This window comes from Eleutherodactylus coqui, chromosome 8, assembly GCF_035609145.1.
Source record: "Eleutherodactylus coqui strain aEleCoq1 chromosome 8, aEleCoq1.hap1, whole genome shotgun sequence".
Classification (NCBI taxonomy): Eukaryota; Metazoa; Chordata; class Amphibia; order Anura; family Eleutherodactylidae; genus Eleutherodactylus; species Eleutherodactylus coqui.
The window spans coordinates 17,887,538-17,911,855 of NC_089844.1; the positions used below are offsets into that span (position 1 = coordinate 17,887,538).

Genomic DNA, 24,318 nt, shown 5'->3' on the forward strand with positions numbered 1-24,318 from the left:
GAAGAGTGTGACTGACAGGTTCAAAGAACACAGGATAAGTGGAATGACCATCACTTTCTTGGAAACGACTTTGTGAAGGGCGGTAGCTGGAAGTCAATACCCCCAACCGAGTTTGAGAAAAAATTACAATGACTGAATCCCCTCTGACAGAGGAGATTGCAGTCAGACGCTGACTCCCATGTAAGTGGGTTAGAAGGAGACATGTAGATAGAAACCTCTCAAACACATTAGCATACAATCGCTCAGACACAAGCAGTCTTGTGCAATACAGATCACTTTACTTCTCCAAACATTCTTTACCCTCCTGCACATGGCTTAAACAAATGAACAACGCACAATTCACATCATGTGAATCACAGTAGAAAACATTGCAAAATGATCAATATACAAAACAAAGCTATGTAAGGGGAAGATTCATTTTGTAGTCCATTTTGGGGCTAACAAGGGGCAAACAAGAGTCTCTTAACAAGAGCCCATAATCATGAAAGTCTTTTCTTTCAGCACCAGGTAATCTTAGAAAATACTGGTGGTCTTACTGGCTCTCCCACCTTTAAGGCCGTGCTATACCCTATAGGGGTGGGCATTTTGCTGTGGTGTCCCAGAACATCATCCTGGACCCCTCCATAATTGTCATACTGTTGCAGCCGTTAGAGGTTCCCACCTTGCTTTCAGGCCAGACCTGGGTTTAGCAGTATTCCTACCTCTCCTGGAGCTGAGGGGGTTGTGGTGATTGCAAGAGTAATGTCAGTCCTCACCTGGTGCTGAATAGCCCTGCTCCTATTTAAGCAGTGCTAGTATTGACCCCAGTGCTGGACAATGCTTCAGTTGCCGCTGGACAGCTACTGAGGAACACATCCTGGTTGAAACTCCTCCGTACGAGCTAAGTCCATATTTCTGCTTTGTTTGGTTTTCTGTTTCCCTTTCTTTTGTTCTAGGGCTCCCTGATAGGGACGTGTCAGTGGCCCAGGCACGCGTTCAGGTCCGCACCTATCGGAGCGATCGTCCCGCCGAGTAGGCAGGGCCCCCTCCTGGGTTAGGGGTTTATAAGGAGAGGATTTCCCGTAGTTTTATGTTTCCTTTGCACAGTTGTGCTTTTTTTCGTTTGTTTTGGATATTGCAGGTCCAGTTGGACGCAACACATACATATCTGTCTTATGTGGATGCACTGTGCAAACTTGTCATGCCTATCTTCTGTATGTGTGCGGCACAGCTGCAGCATCTGAAGGGTTAACTCCCTTAAAATCATTGCCTGTCAGCTCTGCTGCATGCTGAATGTATCTATTCCTACTGTGTCATGTGGTACAAGTGAGGTGATAAATGTAAGTGTCTGAGAGCGGGAAGGGGTCTTTTTCTTTCTGTGTTGGAGCAGAGTTTTCTCTTACCTGCTACTCGGAGCTAACACAGAGCTGCATGGGAGCACCCTCAGCTCCCATGTTGGTGAAGATTGAAGAGGAGGAACGACATCCCGTAGCGTATGGAGAGAGGAGAGGAGAGGAGAGGAGAGGGGAGGGGAGGAGAGGGGAGGAGAGGGGAGGAGAGGTAGAGAGAGAGAGAGAGAGCTATTTTTCCTGTGTGGCCGTCCGCCAAGGGATCACCACACAGAAGTACGTGATTTTGACACCCATGCGGAGAATGTGTGGGGTGCATTTAAACTAGGTCTTCTTCTGAGTCATTTTGTCTTGTCAGGAAGTATATGGAGAGGATCTTGTCTTTTTGCCTCATCCGGTGTGTGTGTATAATATATATTTTATATATATATCCAGGACCAGTGACATATAGATAACATGGACTATGTTCCTGTGTATTTTTGCCTCCTAACCTCTGAGCTTCTGCCTGTAGCTGCTGCCGTGAATGTACCTAAAATTATCTGTATGCAAAGTTTAAACTCAGTAAGGTTTTACCGGGCCTCAACCGTTCCTGAGCACCCGAGGTACGACACACTTGGCGTCACGAACTGACAACTTCTACTCCCCTCATCCTGAGGACTACTAGTCCTATCCTTTGCTGCGGTAATTTCCTCCGGGACCAGGAGTTGGTGAGTGCCACCGTGTCAGGTCCATGCACTACACCCTCCCAACTCCAGCTGTATGCTTGGGTAGCGAATCATTGCCTGCAGTATCCCACGAATGGGCCACTACAACTTTTGGCATCTCTAACAGGACGTCACACTGCTCCATGAGCTTATTCCAATTGAAGCAGAGTGAGAAGGACTGTCTGGGTCACGTACCCTTGCTTCCTCATCCAGGGTCTGATCAAACGGCTCAGAGCAAGTAGAGTCCGACTGCCGTCGTGCATTAGGAAAGTCCTGGACAGTCCTATTAGACTCCTTACCAGAAGGTAACTCTGGAGGGCTGGTGAGAGGCCGACGTAGACTTCCGTCTTTTTTGGCTGCCTTCTGTGAAATAGAGCCACATGGTCGGATCTCCGAAGTCCCGGATGAAAGGACACAAGGTCGGTGGGATGGCCGCTCTCACTTCTAGGTTATACTAGTGGATAACAATCCACGGCTGGTACGGCATATGACATAGGGACCAACTCACGGGGCTCTGGCAGCGGTTCCTCCTCCGAAGGGCTGGAGACGGGAGGTGCTCTCTTTCTGGTGGGCACCAAGTCCTTGGGCCGCGGTCCCAGAGCCTTCTTCCTAGGTGGTGAGGACGTGGTGTTGGTACTTACAACAAGCCCCTGCAACTCAGGCTCATCCCCCCACAACACAGAGTGGTGTAGGGAGACAGGACTCCTTCTGCGGTGTCTTGGCGAGTCTGCGTAGACAAGTCCGGTGGGGCACTCACCGATCCAGCTGACTCCTTCCCTGGGCTGTGTTCAAGTTGTTGCAGCTGGCTTGGATCCAGGTTTTGCTTGGTGGTAGGGTTGACCTCCCCCCCTTACTTTTCTCACAGCCTCAGTGAGAACAGAGAGGTGGAAAATTTTCGCAGGCTTTGGTCTAAGTGAAGATGATGATGAAGGCTGGGTGCCATCTTGCACCAGCACACAGTCTAAGTCCATATTAGTAGTTTGTTGCTCATTATGCAATGCGGGCAACTCCACACGGTCTAGTAACACAACACAGTCCCCTTGTAGCGCATCTTTACCACATATATAACTGAGACTGGAACGATGAAGTGGGGTTTTCTTTCTGCATTTCTGGCAGATGACTCGGTTTTTCACCACTGCTAAATATCCTTAGGCTCAGAGGACTTGTGATCGTATTTACTTTAATTCCTGAAGGCTCATAGGATCAGCAACCATGTCCCTATACTTGCTACAGGCTCAAAGGGCTGGAGGAATCTTGTCCTCGACTATTCAAAGCAACTCAAAAGATCGGAGGGATCTTGTCCTTGATGTTTAGAAACTCTCAAAAGGGCCTTAGAACTGGAAATGCCTCTTCTTAAACTCTGACACGGACAATAACTTTTCTCCGCAACTGGAAAATGGCGGAGGAGAATTTCTTCTCCATTTTTACAATACAAGCACAAAGGAATTATCCTGTTCGTGACGCCATAGAGGCTCCACCCAGCAGTGTCCAAGGAGTGGGCCATCAGCCTAGGAGAGAGCAGGTAGAGTTTAGGCCTTGTCACGGGGCTCTACCATCTCCCATCCTGAGGGTAGCACAGGACCCATCCAAGTAACTGAGGGCAGGCCATCAACAGGGTAATCCAGTATGTGGTTTACCTTGGCAAACTGTTGTCACGGGTGACGCCACCGTTCCTTCTTCTTCGATGAATCCGGATGATGAAGTAACTGGTCCATACTCACAGAGCAGGTTTAAATAGCAAAGTCGGGAATGGTCAGCAACGCTCCTTTGCTTGTGAAACTTCTTTACAGTCCAAGTACAATACAATCGAAGGACAATTGGTGTAGAAATCACAAAGCGGTGCAACAGGGACGAAGTCACGGGTTCACCGAGAAGTCTACAATCCCAGGTACCTGTAGGGCTCCGTGCCCGGCCCAAATACCTCTTCTACTCTCCAGCTCTCTACCGGTCGGCACTCACGTTTGGCATACACTCCACACTGCGATGGCGGTTCACACCCTCTCTCTCAGTTCCTCAGTGGGTTAGCACCACTGGCATCTCCTGGGTGTAACAGGCCCAGGACCGGCTGGGGATGTCTCTCAGCTTCCTCCATTCCGGCCCACACAGACTAAAGGTGTCTGCGTGGATTCCTTGACAGGCTAGCACCGGAACCAGACACCCCACACTCAGGCCTCACATCCACATGTATATCACACGCTCACGTGACAGACAAGATACATTTCTCGAACACTCACATACCAGACAGTTAACTCATTCAGTGCTGCAGAGGTGCAATACACATCATATTCATGCAACATGAAGGACACTGACAACATAAAGCACGAGACAAATGCACTCATACATCATGGAGGGGCCACGTTATTCTGGGCCACTACAGCAGGAGCTCTAATGGTGGCCATATTGATTGTCATTGAGCTCAGCTAGAAAGAAGTGTGGCCAAGCACAGTCTGACAGCACCTTGTCCAAGGCCGGCTTCACATCTACTTCGGAACCTCTGGCCGGAGATTCCATCACAGAGGCGGCTGCAAATACTGGAGGAAAAAGCGCTGCATGCAACTCTTTTTCTTCCATCCCAAAACCAGGTAGCAAGATGGAAAATGGGCATCGGGGTCTGCCTGGCGCTGATTGGTTTGGGCATTCGCCAACATTCAATTTACCTACCGATACAAGGCGGTTTTCAGGCAAAATAGCGTCTGCAGCGCCATTTGTTCCTCTTAAAAGCAGAAACATAACTGAAAGCTCTAATGCAGATGTGAATGAGCCCTATTAATAGAACAGAGCTGCAGTGTAAAGCATGAGGGAAGAGAGGAGGAAGTAGATTTCAGAATTTATTCATCCTCCTCCTCGGCTTACAAAACACACACGACACCGCAATGCAGTAAAAAGCTGTCTTTATTTACAAGTTTACCCTCCGACCGGGCGCGCTCCCTGGAACAAATTCTCCTATGCCTGTAATGGCGACTTTGGCCGTGTCCACACAGCGCAGTTTTCGTCTCTGTGCAGAAGCCCCGTGCATCATGTAGATTTTTAAAAATATTTTCACATGTTGCACTTGATAACCGTGCGATTTTTTTTGGGGATTGCGGTGCATTTTTTTTTTTTTAAACACAGCCCCATCTTCCTGTTATTGACTCCCATGGGCCGGAAAAGGTTAAAAAAAAAAAAAAGCATACTTCATGCACCAAAACTGCCAACGTCGTGCGAAGGAGCCATTAGTGCAACTTCACCCTTGTGGAATTATTCTGCCAGGATGCGGTGGAAGCTGCTGCGGTCCTGTGGAATATTCTGCGCCAAAATCTGTGCAGCTAACGTGCGGATGTTGATGCATCATTGACAACGGCTTAAAGGGGCTGTGTGGTTAACCCCTTGAGTGGCACGCCCGGAAATTTTGCGGGACAAGCTCCACTGCTCATAGCCATATAGCCCGTAAGATTTCTATGGGAGCTGCAGAGCACAATGCCACAAGCTGTGACAGTGTGCTCTGCCTGCACTGTCCCACAGAGAACAAAGCAGGACATTGAGAAGCAGGAAGATATTGCCGATCTGCGGCAATCTCCTGCTTCTAAAGTCCTGCTTTGTTCACAGGTTGCTATAGAGACCATAGGCTTGTCAGAAGCAAGCCGATGGTCTCTGTGGCAGGGAGAGCTGGTGCTGGGCTGTCAGAGGACAGCTAGGTACCAGCTCTTACAGCAGAGATCAGAGAAAACCTCTGATCTCTGCTGTGTTAACCCTTTACATGCTGCAGTCTATGTGACTGCGCATCAAACAGCAGGCAAGCCGGCACATCAAACAGCCGGAGACGGCGGGCGCGGGCGAGTACGCGCTGGTCCCTGCAGGTGCTCGGGTCGGGTCCCTTGGCGAGAATTCTCGCTGCTGGATCCGACCCGCCCGTCTGCAGGCGGCCTTAAGAAAAAAAAATGTTTTAAATGTACAAAAATAGCAAAACATAAAAAAACTGTATAAACTTGGTATCGCCGGAATCGTGCGACTCAGAGAAAAAGGTTATCACATTATTTATTCCGCACACGGAACGCCGTAAAAAGGAAATTGAAAAAACAAAATGGCAGGATTTCTTTTTTTTCCCCCTAATCTCCCTACAAATTTTTTTCACAAAAGTTATGCAATACATTATATATACCCAAAAATGAAGCCATCAAAAAGTACAACTTGTCCCGCAAAAAACAAGCCCTCATACGGCCGTGTCAATGGAAAAATAAAAAAAAGTTATGGCTCTTGGAACGCGACTGCAAAATTAGTTGAAATTAAACGATTGGCCCATTTAAAAAACCTGCCCTGGTGGGTCTGACAGGGGGGGGGGGGGGGGGGGGGGGGGGGAAGAAACCCGGCACTCAAGGGGTTAATAGAGTGGTCTGTAGTAAAATAATAGAGCATTACTTACCCCTCGGATCCAGCGCTGCGGTCCTGGCATTTGTTGCGACAGTGGCCGTCACCGGAAGTCAGGTGACCCCTGCAGCCAATCACAGCATCACGTTCCTGGACTCTCGGCATCATGGTCCTGAGGATGTGAGCGCCAGTGCCTGGAGAATGGGCGGTGATGCTGCAGTGGTCATCTGACTTCCGGAGACGGCCCCTGTCACAAGAACCGCCGCGTATACAACGCTGGATCCCGCCGGAGGGGTAAGTAATGCCCTGTTTATTATTTAATCACAGACAGCTCTATTAAAGGGATATTCTCCGGGCACTGGACAACCCCTTTAAATCTGCCTGCAGTTCTGCACTAAAATCTGCCTTCAGCCACGTGGATTTTGGGGCAGATTTCTGCAAATTCCTCTGCGTCCTGGCGGAATAATTCTGCCCGTGTGAAATCAGCGCCTTATAGTGCCGCAGCGGCTCGTATCCGTCACGGGAGGTTCCCAGCACGGTCGCGGGTCGTATAAAGTACTGCGCATGGGGCGGGAGATTCTCCGAATGCCTAGGGTCATGACAGTTAACCGAACATGCCTGATAACAGGAAACAATAGATGTCTTTTTCCCCTCCATCTCATTTAAAGAGACATTAACCCTAAACTCTCACTCATCTACAACGTTGTATATTGGCTACGCAGCTGAATACAAAGTATCACGGACCTTCCACGCGGGCGCAGGATTTCTGCCAGGATGCAGCGGCATTTGCTGCTGTAGAATTACGCAGTGTAACCCGCAGGGCAAACTGGGCATTTAGATGTGGACTTTACCGCGGCTGACGGAATGTGCCGGCGCGAAAGGTCGCTTAGAAAGCTTGCCGTTATATGTAGCGTGTGCCGCTGCGGCTCTTCTCTATGTACACGACTAAAGAGCTTTTCTCGCTTAATATAATACAAAGATACAGAATAAATGGCACTTAAAAAAAACCAAAAAACGCAAAATACATGAATATACATCAGAAGAGAAATCCAGAGATGTCGTTCACAGCCAGCAGAGGGCGCTGTTCTACTAGAAGTTTATGAAGAGTGTCAGGACAGTAGGAGACAGGAGAGTTAGCCCTTCCTGGAGGAGGACGCCCTCTCCCTTGTATTACCTCCCGCATCCCTTTCCTTTGGTTACCTCATCTTAAAACAAAGGGCCTATGGACAACCCTTCATTGAAAGGCGGGGGAGGGTGTCACCTTTCTCTGGGGTCTCACAGAAATAAGAGACTTGCACTTAGGAGAAGCGGACTGACATCATACTGGTTACAGTCATCTTCCCCTTTAAAGGGGTGGTCCAGTTGTAAACTATTAACGGTCCATCCTGAGGACAGCCCATCAATAGTAGATCAGCGGGGATTCAATACTGGGGATCTCTGCTGATCAGCTGTTTACCCGGCTGCTGCACTGAACCGATTTCTGCAGGAAACAAACAGCTCCGTTCTAAATGCAGTGGCCAGGCTTAGTATTGCATGACAAGTTCCCATTTATTTAAATGCCAACAATACCAAACCGGGCCACTGCAGCGGGAACGGAGCTCTCTGCTTCCTGCACACATGAGCTTAGTGAACAAGCCTACTGTCCCAGTAAACAGCTGATTGATGGGATTTTAGGTGGCAGCAGTAGACCCCGATAGTCTACTACTGATGACCAACCTGTGGATAGGGCATTAGTAGTTTACGACTGGACAACCCCTTTAAATTGACAACAATAACAACAACAACAAAAAAATCTGCAGTGTTCAACTGGCACAAAAGTTGTCAGTCAAATTTTTCAGGCTCCTGGACGACAAACTTGACTAGCCCAGCAGCGATACATTCCCCAGTTCCATTAAAGGGGTCGTCCAAGATTAGAAAAATATTGCTGCTTGTTTCCAAAAACAGCGCCACACCTCACCATGGGTTGTGCCTGGTATTGCAGGTCAGTTCCATGGAAGTAAATAGAGCTAAACTGCAATACCACACACAACCTGTGGACAAGTGTGGCGCTGTTTTTTGAAAGAAAGCAGACATGCTTTTCTAATCCTGGATTAACCCTTTAATGCTGCATAGTCAGACACTGGATGAGCTCGCTGACAACCATTGCGGGAACTGTGACGGCAGCCATTATGGTTGTCACCCAATACATATAACTAAAAAAATGGCTGAACTGAATTTGGAACTACTTGGTTTAAAAGTTAGAATTAACATTCTGCGCCTCTTATTAACATGTGAGGCTGAAGGGGCCCCGGGGCCCCAGAACGGCTGAGAGTCCTAGGAGCTGGACACAGAAAAAATGGTTATGATCAATCAGAGAGAAAAAATGATCCCGCCGCGGGCGGAAGAACGGCGACCTCCTACGTCCGGCTCCCCACAATCTGCAGCAGGTTGAGGAATATGTAGACGATGTCGGTGTAGATCTTCATCGCCCCGTAGACGTACTCCTCCGGGTTGATCGTGTGCTTGCGGTTTCCGATCACCAGTTGGGTGTCGTAGGCCAGGAACTGTCAGAGAGAAGCGAAAGAAGTGAGATGAGACACCGGGCATTACTATACGTTAGGGCTCATTCATTGGCGCGCCCGGTGTACTTCACGGACGGCACAGGGACCCGTTGAATTAGGGTAATCACACAGGTGCTAGGTGTAAAAAAATATATCGGAGCGTGTCCCAGTCTGGTGTCCATCACGGGCCAGAATCGGATTTGCAATATCCGCTGCCCACAGGTATCAGACAGTGCGAGGACGCGTGCCCATGGGCGGTCAGATGCAAGGTGTGCCTGAGGATACACTCAGGCACACTCGCATACACCCGTGTGAATGGGCTCTTAGGCCTCATATTCGCGCTCCGTATTATGTGCACGTAACACAGCAGACTGACCTCCATTCATTATTAGGGTCTTCAGACGTTCGGTTTTTACACATTGGAAAAAAAAAATAAAAAATCGCAGCCCGTCGCATTGACTGAAATTGGCCATTAAAGTCTATGGGATCATGTAAAAACGCAGCGAATAGTCCTAATCCGAGCGCATTGATGCAGAAGGCCGGAGGAATCCATGGGAACAAAATAAACAGCAAATATGAACTGCTATGGTGCGTTTTCAGGCACTGAATCTACATGCGCCCGGGGTAACGAGCGCTCGCTTTGTACATCCGCCCAGGTGAACGAGCCCTCGCTCGGTACATCCGCCCGGGGGACAAGCCCTCGCTTTCTACATGCGCCCGGGGGAACGAGCCCTCGCTCGGTACATGCGCCCGGGGGAACGAGCCCTCGCTCGGTACATCCGCCCGGGGGAACGAGCCCTCGCTCGGTACATCCGCCCGGGGGAACGCGCCCCCGCTCGGTACATCCGCCCGGGGGAACGAGCCCTCGCTTTGTACATCCGCCCGGGGGAACGCGCCCTTGCTCGGTACATCCGCCCGGGGGAACGCGCCCTCGCTCGGTACATGCGCCCGGGGAAAACGAGCCCTCGGTACATGCGCCCGGGGAAAACGAGCCCTCGCTTTCTACATGCGCCCGGGGGAACGAGCCCTCGCTTTCTACATGCGCCCGGGGGAACGAGCCCTCGCTTGGTATATTTTGATACAATCCAAAAGTTTTCCAAGACTTTTCCTACTGATGTTCTTTCCTCAGAACTGGTGATCAACAGCTGATCGCCGGTCCCACTGTCAGTGCTGGAAGCAGATAGCGCCGTCGGTATGGCAGGAGCCCGATTTGGTAGTATAAGCACAAACACCATTGTGACAGCAGGCCCAGTGATCAGCTGATCGGCGGGCATCTAGAGGGGCAGACCCCCACTGGTCAATTACTGATGAACTGTTCTGAGGATAGATCATAAACAGGAAAAGACCCAAACATAAAGGAGTAACCACTTTAAAGAGAATCCCCTCACGTACCATAAACTGGTAGGGGATGTGGAGTCCGGGGAGCCTCATTTACACCCGCTCAGTCCCGTTTCTGCGGTGACCCCCCCCCCCGGCAAAGTCAGCGTGCGACAACCGCTTGACTCGTTTCAGAAGGCCGCGTGCGTGCACTCCCATTCATCTCCATGAGAGGGCGCAAGCACAGACTTCTAAAGAGAGTCAAGCTGACCGAGTGCACTGCTGGGGAAGACTGCAGGGAAGGACATGCCTGCGCCGCGGCACTAGAGGGGTTTTCCCACTAATAACAGGTCTGATCACTGAGACTCCAGCAATGCCAACATCTGCGCACCACGACTTCCCCATGTGGATGGAGCAGCGCTGCACATACATGACCCTCCACTCAATGCACTTCTAAGGCTGGGTTCTCACGGGACGAAAATCCATCGGAAATCTCACGGCTTGGCCGCACTGAAAAACGTCAAGATTTACGCAGGAAAAGCGCAGCTTCAAAACCCGCGGCCGCAGTCACGGGTTTGGAAGCAGCTTCGCCGCCTGCATCTCCACTGCTGCCATCTATCCACATAGAGAGGAGAGAGGCCGCTGCGGAAATTTTAAAAGAATTGACATGCAGCGTCTGTTTTCCGCGTGGCATGTCAGTTTCAGTGCGGCTTGGCCGCAGCATGTGGACTAGATTTTTGCACAATCTGGTCCACTTTGCTGGCTAATCCTGTGATTAGGAGCCGCGGGTAGAATTGCTGTGCGGACAATCAGCACAGAAACTCCCCGGCAATTCCCTCCCGTGTGAACCCATCAGAAGAGAATTGCCGAAGGGCATCGGTCTCCATCTGTCCCATAGAAGTAAAGGGAGTGGGGGTCACGCATGTGCAGTGCTGATCCAATCACATGCGAAAATGCGCAAAGGTCAGGATTGCTCGGGGTCCCGGCTGTCAGGCCTCCAATGATTAGATATCCACTCCTACCAAATGTCATTGGACCCCTGAGCAAGAATCACAAGCAGTCACTATATTTATATGGTAATTCTTAGTGGGGCTCCTTTGACATCAGATACTCTCTGTGGATACTTTCTACTAACGTCTGATATGCTTCAGCTGGTATTTCCCTTCATTCATCCTGTAAACGTCTAGGGAGTTCTCAGAGAAGATGGACGCTGTTTATATCTCCTGACTCGAGGCTCCAGTTCGTCCCAAAGATGTTCAGTAGGTTCTTAGTCGGGACGCTGCAAAAATCGGTTCAATCGTGGAACATCCATATCCTTTAAACCAAAGTAAAGCAGCGTTGTATGTGTGACAAGGTGCGTTGTCTTGTCGGAAGTATGGCCGACCATTCCCAGAGTATTGCCACATTGTCAGCAGCACATTATTGTCTAGAATATCAGGGTACTCCTCCGTGTTCGTGGTTCTTGTCCAACCAACGAATTGGGACCATGCCACGTACAACAGACCATGATGGATCCTCCGCTGTACTTACCTGTTGGCACACTACACTCAGGTAAAAGGTGTTCCCCAGGATCCCCCACACCCAGGTATGTCCATCTGATGTGAAGATGAAGTAGCGTGATTCATCACTCCATAGAATGTTCTTCCATTGCTCAACTGTCTGATGATGACGTTCCTTGCATCATTGTAGACGGGCCAACGCATTGAGCTTCATGATGGAAGGCTTGTGTGCAGCGGCATAACCCGTATATCCAATAGCGTGCAGTTCCCATCACAAACTATGGCTGACACCTCCGAGGGTCTGCACCTCATGTAGCATGGTTTAGGATACGTAACATGCTAATAAGACACAATCCACGCTAGTGCCAGGGGGGTCCAAATACTTCTGGTAGGATGGTGTATGTCACATATCCTGCGGATACCGGTGAATGTGATTCGTGGGAAAACCCCTTCATGTTTCCCAGTGGGGCGATAGTGTCAAATGACTAATCCCATGATCCCAGTGCAGCTTGTACGTGACGCCACATTGTCACGAGGCCTCGAGCTATTGTCTGATGTCTAAAATAACTGCCAAAGAGCGATCAACGTGATAGAAGAACCCAACGAACTGCTCTCACCTATTCAGTCCCTCGCCGATCTGTTACCTTCTCTACGGCGACGCTGCGCCATTCTGTACATGCGAGTGCCTGCTGCAGCCGAACACTGGCCTCAAAGGTGATGCACGCATGTACGACACAAGACCCCTGAAGAAAGCGGTCATGTACAGTGGAGTACACCGAAACTGGAGGGGAGCTGCGGCGCTGGAGCGGGGGGGGGGGGGGGAGGTGGGGGCAGAACAGGCCAGGGTCAGGATTTTTCTGCTGTCACATTTCCTGCACTTTGAACATTTTGGTAAAATTGTAGACAAACTCTTTACCGCGTGAACACAAAGGAATGTAATACTAACCAGAGTAAACACGACGGCGCCGATAGCAGCGTACAGCATATGTAGCCAATAGATCTGCAAAGACAAGGAGACAAAATGGTCAGCCTGCGACGTGGACAACCCGCACAATCTCCTACGAGCCAGTCAGCGTCCTGACGTCTCCGGCCCGGCACTGCTGGAAGAATTTATGGAAATGAGCGATGGAATAAACCTCCGTAGCGCCAACTCTAACGGGCACCGATAAGGTGCAACAAGCCCAAAACAGCTCTCAGTAATGAGCACTCTCGTTTGGCTTATCTCCCTAGTAGGGTTGCTACATTTTGTCACCGATAAACCCTAGCTGGACTACATGTAGGCTTCCATGTCCTCCTGTACGCTGACAGTTGAATACCCCATTTCCAGCAAGCTAATGCTCCGATTGGGTAATTGAGCGATGCGTCAGCCAATAAAAGCCGGCGCTCGATTAACCAATCACAGCCATTCAATGATGTCATTCAACGAATGGCTGTGATTGGTTAATCAAATCACGCGCCGGCTTTCATTGGCTCATGTGGTGCTCAATTAACAAATCAGAGCATTTACTAGCTGGAGGCGGAGTATTCAAGTTCCGCTACCAGGAAGAACTGCTCTGTTGGCGTGAAGGAGGACACAGAAGCCGGCAGCAGTGACAGAGACCAGCACAAGGGACCTGAACGCCGGCCGCTAGGTGAGTATTATAAGAAAACCCCTGAAAATAAGACACTATGACAGTGTCTTATTTTGGGGGAAACACAGTACATGTAAAGGGGGTGTCGTTTACGGGTGTGGGCATATTATAACATAGGTTCTTATTTCCATTATTCTAGTGGCCCCAGCAGTAATTTAGTTACCTGAACGGTAATAATGCCCCCCCTTTAGTAGCCCCCAAAATAATAATGGCCACCTTCAGTAGCCCCATCATTGACAGTGGTCCCAACAGTAATAGCAGTTCCCTTTAGCGCCCCAGCAATAATAGTGGCATCCTTTAGTGGCCCCAGTAGTAACAGGGTCCCCTCTAAGTGCCTCCCCACCCTTGTGGTGCAAATATAATTGGCTATTTAGAGCCCTCCATCTTGTATCCATATAGTTATGAATGTGCGATGTATAAATTATAAGGATTGTGTAAAGGCCCTTTAAGACACCACGATTATTGCTCAAAAGAGGTCTTGAGCGCTAATCGTTGTGTGCATTTACAGGGCAAGGTGATCGCTGAAACGTTGGGCGATCACCTTGTGCTCCAAGCGGGGCCGCTTGTCTCCTGCATCCAGCTTGTCTCCTGCAATGCAAACATTCCAGCAATAGATCATACTCGTATAAAGGACAGGAGGGAGTTTTGGAGAGTTAAAGGGGTTGTCCCGCGAAAGCAAGCGGTGTTAAGCACTTCTGTATGGCCATATTAATGCACTGCGCAAAAGACCTGTGCGGCGCGAGCACGCCGGAGCGGCCCCATTCAACAGAAGAGCAGACTGCGCAAGCGCGTCTAATCGAGGGGGAAGAAGGCTTCGGTCGGCGCCATGGAGACGGGGACGCCAACACCGGAGGGGGTAAGTGTATAACTTCTGTATGGCCAATATTTAATGCACCATGTATATTACAAAGTGCATTTATATGGCCATACAGAAGTGCTTAACACCGCTTGCTTTCGCGGGACAACCCTTTTAAGGCCCATTTAGACGATAGCCGACACTCGTCCCCGCACACACTCGCTCTCATGCTGCTGCACGGGAGCTAGTAGCCCTGGCTCACTCACAGAGCGGCCAGCAGGGGGGTGGTGCGGCAGCAGGAGGTTTCTCTCCTCGCTCCCCCACCCCTCTCCATTGACTTAACATAGTGGCCGTTCATTACTGAACAGCTGCTATTTACACTGAACGATCAGCTCATCGGCCATCGTTTATGCTGTTTATCACTGATCACTCAGTGTAAAAAGCGGCCGTTCAGCACTGAACAGCCGCTATGTTAAGTCAATGGAGAAGGGCGGGGGAGCAAGGAGAGAAATCTCCTGCAGCCTCCCCGTTGTGAGCCAGCGATACTAGCTCCCGTGCAGCAGCACCGCAGCAAGTATGTGCAGGGATGAGTGTTGGGCATTGTTTGCCCGACACTCGTCCTATCTAAATGGGCCTTAAGAAGCATTTTGGACCGGTGATGGGGAATGCTCTCTTACAGTGTGGTTCACAAGAGGCCCCCCTGTTCTCTGATTTTTCACCGCTGCTTCTCCAGTTGATGCACAAAGCAGATAATTATACCGAAAGGCTGGTTTACACGAGCCGATGATCGCTCAAGGATCGCTCAAACGACAGTGACAGCTTTGAGCGATCAATTTTTCATAAACTATTAAGTAGCTACTCAGCTACTTAAGTACCAATTAAGTGTGCAAATGAAGCCTTAGCTGAATGCAGTTAATAGCCAGAGGGCTCTTATCTGCTTGCAGTTCTTTCGTTCTCCAGCAGGAAACAATGCTATCAGCACTCCCTGTGGAGAACTCCTGATGAGGCTGAATGCCGATTTTTAGGTTGGACTGAAATTAATGATCAGCTAGCAGTAAGTGATGGGTGCGCGTTTAGACACGTCGATGATCGCTAAAACGATTGCTGATTTTTTAGCGATCATCGGCTGGTGTGAATGGGCCTTGAGGCTCTTGGTGATGTGAGTATTGATATAACCATTGTTTACCAATATCGCCTATTGTTATGTAACTTTGTTTTATTATCATTTATTCATTTGTATTAATACATTCTGCTGCATCCATCCGCTGGTCCTACTTGTTGTTTTCAACCCCATTCACCCCCCCCCCCTAGGAAATTTCTATATGTCTGATGATAAATAAATACCGGCACCGCCTCTACCAGTCAGGTGGCAACCCTAATCCCTAGCCATATTGCAAGGCCTGTTGAAATGTTAGGGCAGCTACCTTCCAATAGGTGGCGCTGTGGAAGATAATTCCACCACTCATTTATTTGTTCTTGTCCCCATCAAGCATTGCATGGCCTATAAGACTCCCTACATCTAGTGTGGTTTTCCACAAGGGGAAATACTACCACTGCATGAATCCAGGAATATTAATCAAGTATATAAACACACAGAGAGCCCGAGAACAAAATCCCTGCAAGGAGGTCAATAGAGAAGTGCTTTTTTTTTCTTGATCAAAAAATTAAAAAAAGTTCTTTGTAACTTTTTTTCTCCGTTAACACACTAAAAAAAAAAACTTCAGATTTGTTAACCCTAACATTTTTTGTTGTCATGTGTAGTTCCTCATCTGGCCAGCAGGTGGTGCCAGTCAAATAATATGGTGCCCTTCTTTTTTGGCAGTTTTTTTGTAACTCTTGTACTGTACATACTCTTCTACACACGCGGTAAACCTTCATGACTCAGGCACGTTTCCTGTTTGTGCGTACATCCTGTACGTACAACCAGCGAGGAATCATCAGGGAGCAATCAGCAAATCCCAGAGAGGCTTATTACACAGCAGACGTCGAGCAGCTCACAAAACAAAAGCCACATCCCCCACCACCACCACCACCACCACCACCACCACGTTCGGGATCTCCCAGCCTCGACCTTTTTCATACTCACATATTTAAATGCCAAGACGATGGCAGTCACGATGCCCGTGATGAAGAGGACGATTCCCAGCACAGAAAACAGTCCGGCGCAGGAGGTGAAGTCAACCTGTCAGGGTCGTACAGAAGCAGCCGGTCACACAAGGGCAATCAACATTAAAAGTCATTGGTCAAATGAAACTAAACTTTCCGAGAGTCCTGAATGGCAATTATGGACAATTATGCCGCCGTGTATCTATAACTCCGTTACTGTCATGGGAATTGGAAGCTTTACCGTTCAGGGGTCTAGGAAAGCTGGGAGAGACCCCTGAAGAAGCTTTCATGACATAAGGGGTTACATGAAAAGGAAACGTCCAGTTGGAGTTATTGCACAAGTGAGATGTATAAAAAAGGAGCAGCGGCGCTCACTTTTATTTACTTTTTATCCACTTTTTAGGTCGCCTTCTCTTAGTCCGGCGCCGGTCGGTTTTACGCGGTCGGCCTTACGCACGCGGCGGGTCCGGATCTTAGCTACGGAATCCGGACCTGACCGCGGCGGGTGACCCTGCACACCTGTCATCTTCTTCGCCGGCGTCTGCGCGGACCTCTCTTCTCCCGGCTTCTCTGTACAGCGGATGGTCCGCACCGCTCGCTGTAGAATATGCGCAGTACGGAGTTTTCTTTTTTAAATGCTTGCTTTCCCCGTGCAATCAGCGGCCCGTCCGTAATGTCAATTGTGGATGACGGGTCAAACAGCTTCTATTGGAAGACGTCTGTGTGGGAACCGCAGGGAAATGGAGCATGCTTCGGATTTTCGTCCGCAAGTGGAAACCGCTTGTGTCCATGAGGGGTCATTTTTCCATAGAATGCTATGGAGGGTCATTGGTGCGGAACTCGAGGGTGGACGCCCGCACCAAAAATCTGCCCGTGTGCATGAGGCTATAATTATAGTAGTAATAATGAAGAAATAACCTCATTAGGTCATCCATTGGGAATAGAGCTCAGCTGCAATACCGGATGCAACCTACGGACAGGTGTGGCGCTGTTTATGAAGGAAAGTAGTTGTGTTTCTCTAAACCTTCAAGGCGAATCTTAGAGCTTGTCTTACCTTAGTCTGGAAACAGAAGACGGTGACAGCAATGGTGACAATAGCAGTGATCCCCAGGGAGATCATCACGGCCTTAGAACTGTAGAAACTGGAAAAAAAACACAAAGATTATACGGATATTTATAGATGTTTTTTTTTCTAATGAGAAGCATTTTGATTGGACGTGTTTTTGTAGCGTTAGACGGGTTGTATTCTATGATTAGGGTCTCAGAATGCAGGTAGCAGTGTGAAAAGTGGAGGTTATTCACACAGGCTGCCATGGCCATACTCAGCATAGGGTTATATGAGGAGGACTGGTGATGTCAGATAGCGAGGGGGTGGGGTTATATGAGGAGGACTGGGGATGTCAGATAGTGAGGGGGTGGGGTTATATGAGAAGGTTCGGTGATGTCAGATAACAAGGGTGTGGGATTATAAGAGGAGGACTGGTGATGTCAGATAACGAAAGTGTGGGGTTATATGAGGAGGACCGGTGATGTCAGAAAACAAGAGAGTGGGGTTATATGAGGAGGACCGGTGATGTCAGAAAACAAGAGAGTGAGGTTATATGAGGAGGACCGGGGATGTCAGATAGCGAGGGGGTGGGGTTACACGAGAAGGTCCGGTGATGTCAGATAACAAGGGTGTGGGATTATAAGAGGAGGACTGGTGATGTCAGATAACAAGAGAGTGAGGTTATATGAGGAGGACCGAGGATGTCAGATAGTAAGGGGGTGGTGTTATATGAGGAGGACCGGTGATCTCAGATAACAAGGGAGTGAGGTTATATGAGGAGAACTGGGGATGTCAGATAGCGAATGGGTGGGGTTATATGCAGACCACCAGTGACGTCAGATAGCGAGGGGTAGAATTATATGAGGAGGACCGGTGATGTCAGATAACGAGGGTGTGGGATTATATGAGGACTGGTGATGTCAGATAACGAAAGTGTGGGGTTATATGAGGAGGACCGGTGATGTCAGATAGCAATGGAGTGGGGTTATATGAGGACCACCGAGGATGTCAGATAGTAAGGGGGTGGGGTTATATGAGGAGGACCGGTGATGTCAGATAACAAGGGAGTGAGGTTATATGAGGACGACTGGGGATGTCAGATAGCGAATGGGTGGGATTATATGAGAAGGACCAGTGATGTCAGATAACGAGGGGGTGGGGTTATATGAGAAGGACAGGTGATGTCAGATAACGAGGGGGTGGGGTTATATGAGGAGGACCGGTGATGTCAGATAACAAGGGAGTGAGGTTATATGAGGACGACTGGGGATGTCAGATAGCGAATGGGTGGGATTATATGAGAAGGACCAGTGATGTCAGATAACGAGGGGGTGGGGTTATATGAGAAGGACAGGTGATGTCAGATAACGAGGGGGTGGGGTTATATGAAAAGGAGAGGTGATGTCAGATAATAAGGGGGTGGGGTTATATGAGAAGGACCGGTGATGTCAGATAACGAGGGGGTGGGGTTATATGAGAAGGACCGGTGATGTCAGATAATAAGGGGGTGGGGTTATATGAGAAGGACCGGTGATGTCAGATAACGAGGGGGTGGGGTTATATGAGAAGGACCGGTGATGTCAGATAATGAGGGGGTGGGGTTATATGAGAAGGATCGGTGATGTCAGATAACGAGGGGGTGGGGTTATACGAGAAGGACCGGTGATGTCAGATAACGAGGGGGTGGGGTTATACGAGAAGGACCGGTGATGTCAGATAACGAGGGGGTGGGGTTATATGAGAAGGATCGGGGATGTCAGATAACAAGGGAGTGAGGTTATATGAGGACGACTGGGGATGTCAGATAGCGAGGGGTGGGATTATATGAGAAGGACCGGTGATGTCAGATAATGAGGGGGTGGGGTTATATGAGAAGGACCGGTGATGTCAGATAATGAGGGGGTGGGATTATATGAGAAGGACCGGTGATGTCAGATAATGAGGGGGTGGGGTTATATGAGAAGGATCGGTGATGTCAGATAATGAGGGGGTGGGGTTATATGAGAAGGACCGGTGATGTCAGATAATGAGGGGGTGGGGTTATAAGAGAAGGATCAGAGATGTCAGATAACGAGGGGGTGGGGTTATATGAGAAGGATCGGTGATTTCAGATAACGAGGGGCGGGATTATATGAGAAGGATCGGTGATGTCAGATAACGAGGTGCGGGGTTATATGAGGACCCATACTGTCAGATAGCGAGGGGGTGACTTACCTTGCGATTGTTCCAGCCATAAACGCCATGGCGAGCGTCTGAGGAAAGAGATGATGTCATAATATACCATGTGCAGAAACCGAGGGCATTCATAGGCATTTGTAAAGGAACATCAAGAATGAAGGGAAAGGGCGACAGATTCATGCAGGGTCAAGTAAGAAAGAAAAAGCCACAACAGTCCGTTTCCTGAACACGCTTTCTGCTGTTGGTAGCCAATCCTGTGGGGCCCCATGGTTACTTGCCGGGCCCCTAACTACCACTACTCACCCCAGCTATATGTACAAATAGAGACGCATATACTCACAAATATACTCAGAAGAATCACGTTCCATGGGAAGCGTCTCCTGTAAATGAAACAAATGTGACAGCATGTAAGGCCACAGCTGAAATCTCCCAGCATTCCCTGCTTGTTCAAGGTCTACACAGCTTTGATGATTTGCATTCTAGGACACGTCGTCTTTACATCAAGTAAAGTACAGTTATAATACAGGATAAGTAATGTATGTACACTGACTCTACCAGCAGAATAGTGAGTGCAGCTCTGCAGTATAATATAGGATGTAACTCGGGGTCAGTACAGGATAAGTAATGTACACAGTGACTCCACCAGCAAAATAGTGAGTGCAGCTCTGGAGTATAATACAGGATGTAACTCAGGATCAGTACAGGATAAGTAGTTTATGTACACAGTGACTCCACCAGCAGAATAGTGAGTACAGCTCTGGAGTATAATACAGGATGTAACTCAGGATCAGTACAGGATAAGTAATGTATGTACACAGTGACTCCACCAGCAGAATAGTGAGTGCAGCTCTGGAGTATAATACAGGATGTAACTCAGGAGCAGTACAGGATAAGTAATGTATGTACACAGTGACCCCACCAGCAGAATAGTGAGTGCAGCTCTGGAGTATAATACAGGATGTAACTCAGGAGCAGTAGAGGAGAAGTAATGTATGTACACAGTGACTCCACCAGCAGAATAGTGAGTGCAGCTCTTGAGTATAATACAGGATGTAACTCAGGATCAGTACAGGATAAGTAATGCATGTACACAGTGACTCCACCAGCAGAATATAGAGTGAAGCTCTGCAGTATCCATAATTTTTAGGAGATGTGTATATATATGCTATAGGTTAAAAGATGACCATAGACTTCAAAACGTGATAGACTCACCTTGGCCCCTGGCAGCAGGCAAGAACCATGTATGTAACAAAGAACACAGCACTGTAGAGAACAAAAGACACATCAGCCATATACAAGATGTAGCCATCAGTATATATACCACAGACCGGGTGATGGGGACGGGCGTATACTCACTAAGATGCATAGTACACAGCCGGATTCCTCCTCACAAAGGTGTACAAAGGCTCCCTGTACAAGACACATACATGGCGGTCATACATGGAGGTCGATTCTGCCGCAGTCACTTATAAAGCATCAATGCTCACTAGTGTGATATAGCTATGGTGAAAACAGTGATAATGATGGACATGCACACACACACATATACATATATATAGCATCATTCACACAGTAATACATAGTCTCCCCCCATCCCACCCGGCTCTATCACGTTGCATTCCTTTTGCTGCCTTACAGTGGCGTAATAATAAGAATCTACAGGACTCCCCAAGAAGTTACGCAGTGGAGTCTGCGACAAAGGTGGGATGTACAGTAGGTCCTTAGACGGCTATAGGTGCTGTATTACAGCTCTGTATACTCAAACGTAATGCAGATCCACAATCCACCCACCACGCCGGACTGGTCAACTGCGCCAGAACAATCCCATCATATAGATCAATACTTTGTACCCATTCAAAATACCGCAGGCAGGCAACAGGATGAAATATGGCCGTATGAGATGAAACCTACACGTAGGTGAAGATCGCGACAATCCCCACTGTGACCAATAACTGCAGCGCTATGATGGCGTAAACCTGAAAAACATGGTTGGTGGTCAACAACATGGCATGAAAACGGAAAGCAGTGAATCCATGTAAATGTTATCTGTTTTCAATATGGAATTAAGCCATACAGGACTGTAAGGGGAATGGTTGTTGCTGACTGTTTGTTGTACATTTGGGAGGGGATGAGCAATAGAGCTGAGCAGGAAGAAGAGACAGGAAGTAGTTAGTCTGTGCAGTTGTGCTACAGTGTGAGGAGCTGGGGATACTCCTCTGTGGCTGTGCAGCTATGCTGCAGTATGAGGAGCTGGGGATACTCCTCTGTGGCTGTGCAGCTATGCTGCAGTATGAGGAGCTGGGGATACTCCTCTGTGGCTGTGCAGCTATGCTGCAGTATGAGGAGCTGGGGATACTCCTCTGTGTCTGTGCAGCTACGCTGAAATGCGAGGAGTGGGAGAGTGCTGCTGTCTCTAGTCTATATCGAGCATAGCACCGTACATTCACTTGAATGGGACAGAGCAGCTCTCAGGTCATGTGACGAATGAACGCAATGTCAATGGCCTTAAAATAGGCTGCAGTACTCACTGGAGAGCTTCAGCCTCTGTAATCAGGTGATCAGCAGAGATCCCAAGTGGCGGAGCCCCACCGATCCCCTATTGATAATCTATCCTGAGGATTGGTCATCAATAATTTAGTCCCGAAAACCCCTTTAATGTAATGGAATTGACTTGCAGAGATCTTTCTGTGAGACGGCCATTGTGAAATAACGTAATATGCAACTATTGCTCTACAGAGAAGTCTTTGCCCCGATCGTGTAAGTTCTGAGATTTTGCAGTTCTATCCCAGTGCCAAGTGGCAGACAACCAAACGTTTTGGACATTATTGTATATAAACATATTTAATATATTATCACTGTATAGTTAAACAGCGCAGGCAGCATCACCCGACCGCTCCTCCGCGTTGTTCTCGCATTTTCATTTTTACATGTATTATATACCGTAGTAAATTAGGATTCTTCCTGAGACTCACCTTGCGGAGGAACGCATGACGCACGGCTTTATCATCCCAAGAACCAAACTGCCCTTCTCCATCAGTTGTGTTGTAGATATCAGAATCACCTGCAGAGGGGAAAAATTTGTTACAAGGGGGTCACAAATTTATTCAGGGTCTTGCAGTTCTCACCAGTAGCGGCATTAATGGCGAGTACAGGGCCAACAAGTTTACTAGATAGTGTCCCACACACCACTGCTCATACCCCAATCTAGGTATAGAATTATGCCAAGAACCACCAACCCCTATTGGCTACGACAAAGCACATTGTTTAATTAGAGACAGTTTACCCAAAGAACTGAACACTGAGAGAGAGATCTTAGGGGGGGAGAAACCAAAGTTATGTAAGAAATGTTTTAATAATATGTAAAAGGTAAAAAAAGTTTAATAAAAAACACTTTAATTAAAAAAAAAAAAGAACCACCAACCCGCGAGGAGCACACAATGTGTAGGTGATTGGAAATTACCTGGGTTGAGTGGGATATTCGGAAGCATTGGCATCACCGGCTTGGGGGGCTCATTTCTTCCAGGTTCAGGGTAACCACCGGGTTGAGGCTGTGGGTAGTATCCAGGTTGTCCATATGGGGGAGGATAGCCACCAGGCTGTGGATAATTGCTGGGTGGGTATCCTCCAGGTTGCGGGTATCCTCCAGGTTGCGGGTATCCACCAGGTTGCGGGTATCCACCAGGTTGCGGGTATCCTCCATGGTGAGGGTATCCACCAGGGTTATTTAATGGGTCTCGATCGTTGTATGGTGGAGGGGCGCTGGGATAGGACATGGCTGCAGGTCAATCACCAAACAAGACTTCACTCCTAAAAAGAAGAAACAACAACATTTTACATCTAGATGACACAATTTTCTTGAGGAGGTTCTTATGACCACCAACAGCTAAGATGCAAAATAAAGGAAGGCACAGCCAAACCCTCAAGTTATGGGGCAGCAAGCACCAAAACATGTGGTCCCAAGATGTTCTGGCCCCCACACGGCACTCCATGAAGCCCCTCATCTTTGTACACTAATGCTTGATCTCTGACCCGTACCAATTATTAGAATTAAAGAGCTGTTCCCATCTCAATCAAACATGGCGGAGGAGACCTGGGAGGACAGAAACAGCCGAGTGGGTTAGGCCATTTCTGTAACTCCTACAGACGGAGTAGCACAACGATCTAGGCGGTTTCCGTATCTTTAGAGTTCTAGAAACTTTGTGGCTCATTGCCTTCCCTCGTTTGCATAACATCCATAGACTTCTACAGGAGTTAAAGAAACAGTGTAGGGCAGCCTGCTCAGCGGTTTTCATAATCCTAGCCCCCTCGTACAGCTGGGCCACAATTAGACATAGGTGCACGTCTTAGAGGGAGGGACCGGCACCTACCAGGCTTTTATGGCCCATTCTGTGGATATGCCATAAAAGTCTGAGATGAGAATATCCCTTTAAGGGCTTTGCCGCTCTCAGGAGTATCCCTTCAGCTTGGAGCTCTTCGAATGGCCAACCTGTGTTGATGGGTCATCGCAATGAAGTCAATGAACTATTTTGTGCACCACGTCATCTGGTTGTCTTATTAACTTCAACCCAGACAGTTAGGAGGCCCCAAGATCTTGACGATAGAAGTCGACGGGGTGGAGGGCTGCGGTCCCTTCCATTATAATAATCGGGCTGGTCCTTCACCGCTCATAAGCTGGGAGTAGCAATAGGGGGGCTGGGGAGAAGTCATACCGGGGCTTTGTGCTAAGAGGTCCCAAAAGTCCTTTGGTCACAAAAGACTCCAGCACTATAAACACAAGTTTGGCAAGAGGGCGGAGCTTCCAGTTATAAAGGCCTATAAATAGTAACA

At 48.6% G+C, this 24,318-nt stretch overlaps 1 protein-coding gene across 2 annotated transcripts in view; it reads right to left on the bottom strand.

Moving 5' to 3' along the window:
- Positions 1–6,365: 6,365 nt before the first annotated feature.
- TMBIM1 (transmembrane BAX inhibitor motif containing 1) overlaps positions 6,366–24,318 on the bottom strand; it is a 57,859-nt gene continuing 39,906 nt past the window's right edge. For both annotated transcript variants that reach the window (XM_066575227.1, XM_066575228.1), the window contains exons 2-12: positions 22,952–23,298; positions 22,464–22,552; positions 21,403–21,467; positions 20,848–20,901; positions 20,704–20,754; positions 19,832–19,871; positions 19,528–19,565; positions 17,320–17,407; positions 16,246–16,341; positions 12,679–12,732; positions 6,366–8,919 (exon numbers count right to left, since the gene is read on the bottom strand). In XM_066575227.1, coding sequence (XP_066431324.1) covers positions 8,773–8,919; positions 12,679–12,732; positions 16,246–16,341; positions 17,320–17,407; positions 19,528–19,565; positions 19,832–19,871; positions 20,704–20,754; positions 20,848–20,901; positions 21,403–21,467; positions 22,464–22,552; positions 22,952–23,264 — 1,035 coding nt within the window. In that variant the 5' untranslated portion in view covers positions 23,265–23,298 and the 3' untranslated portion in view covers positions 6,366–8,772. The remainder of the gene's footprint in view (positions 8,920–12,678; positions 12,733–16,245; positions 16,342–17,319; positions 17,408–19,527; positions 19,566–19,831; positions 19,872–20,703; positions 20,755–20,847; positions 20,902–21,402; positions 21,468–22,463; positions 22,553–22,951; positions 23,299–24,318) is intronic.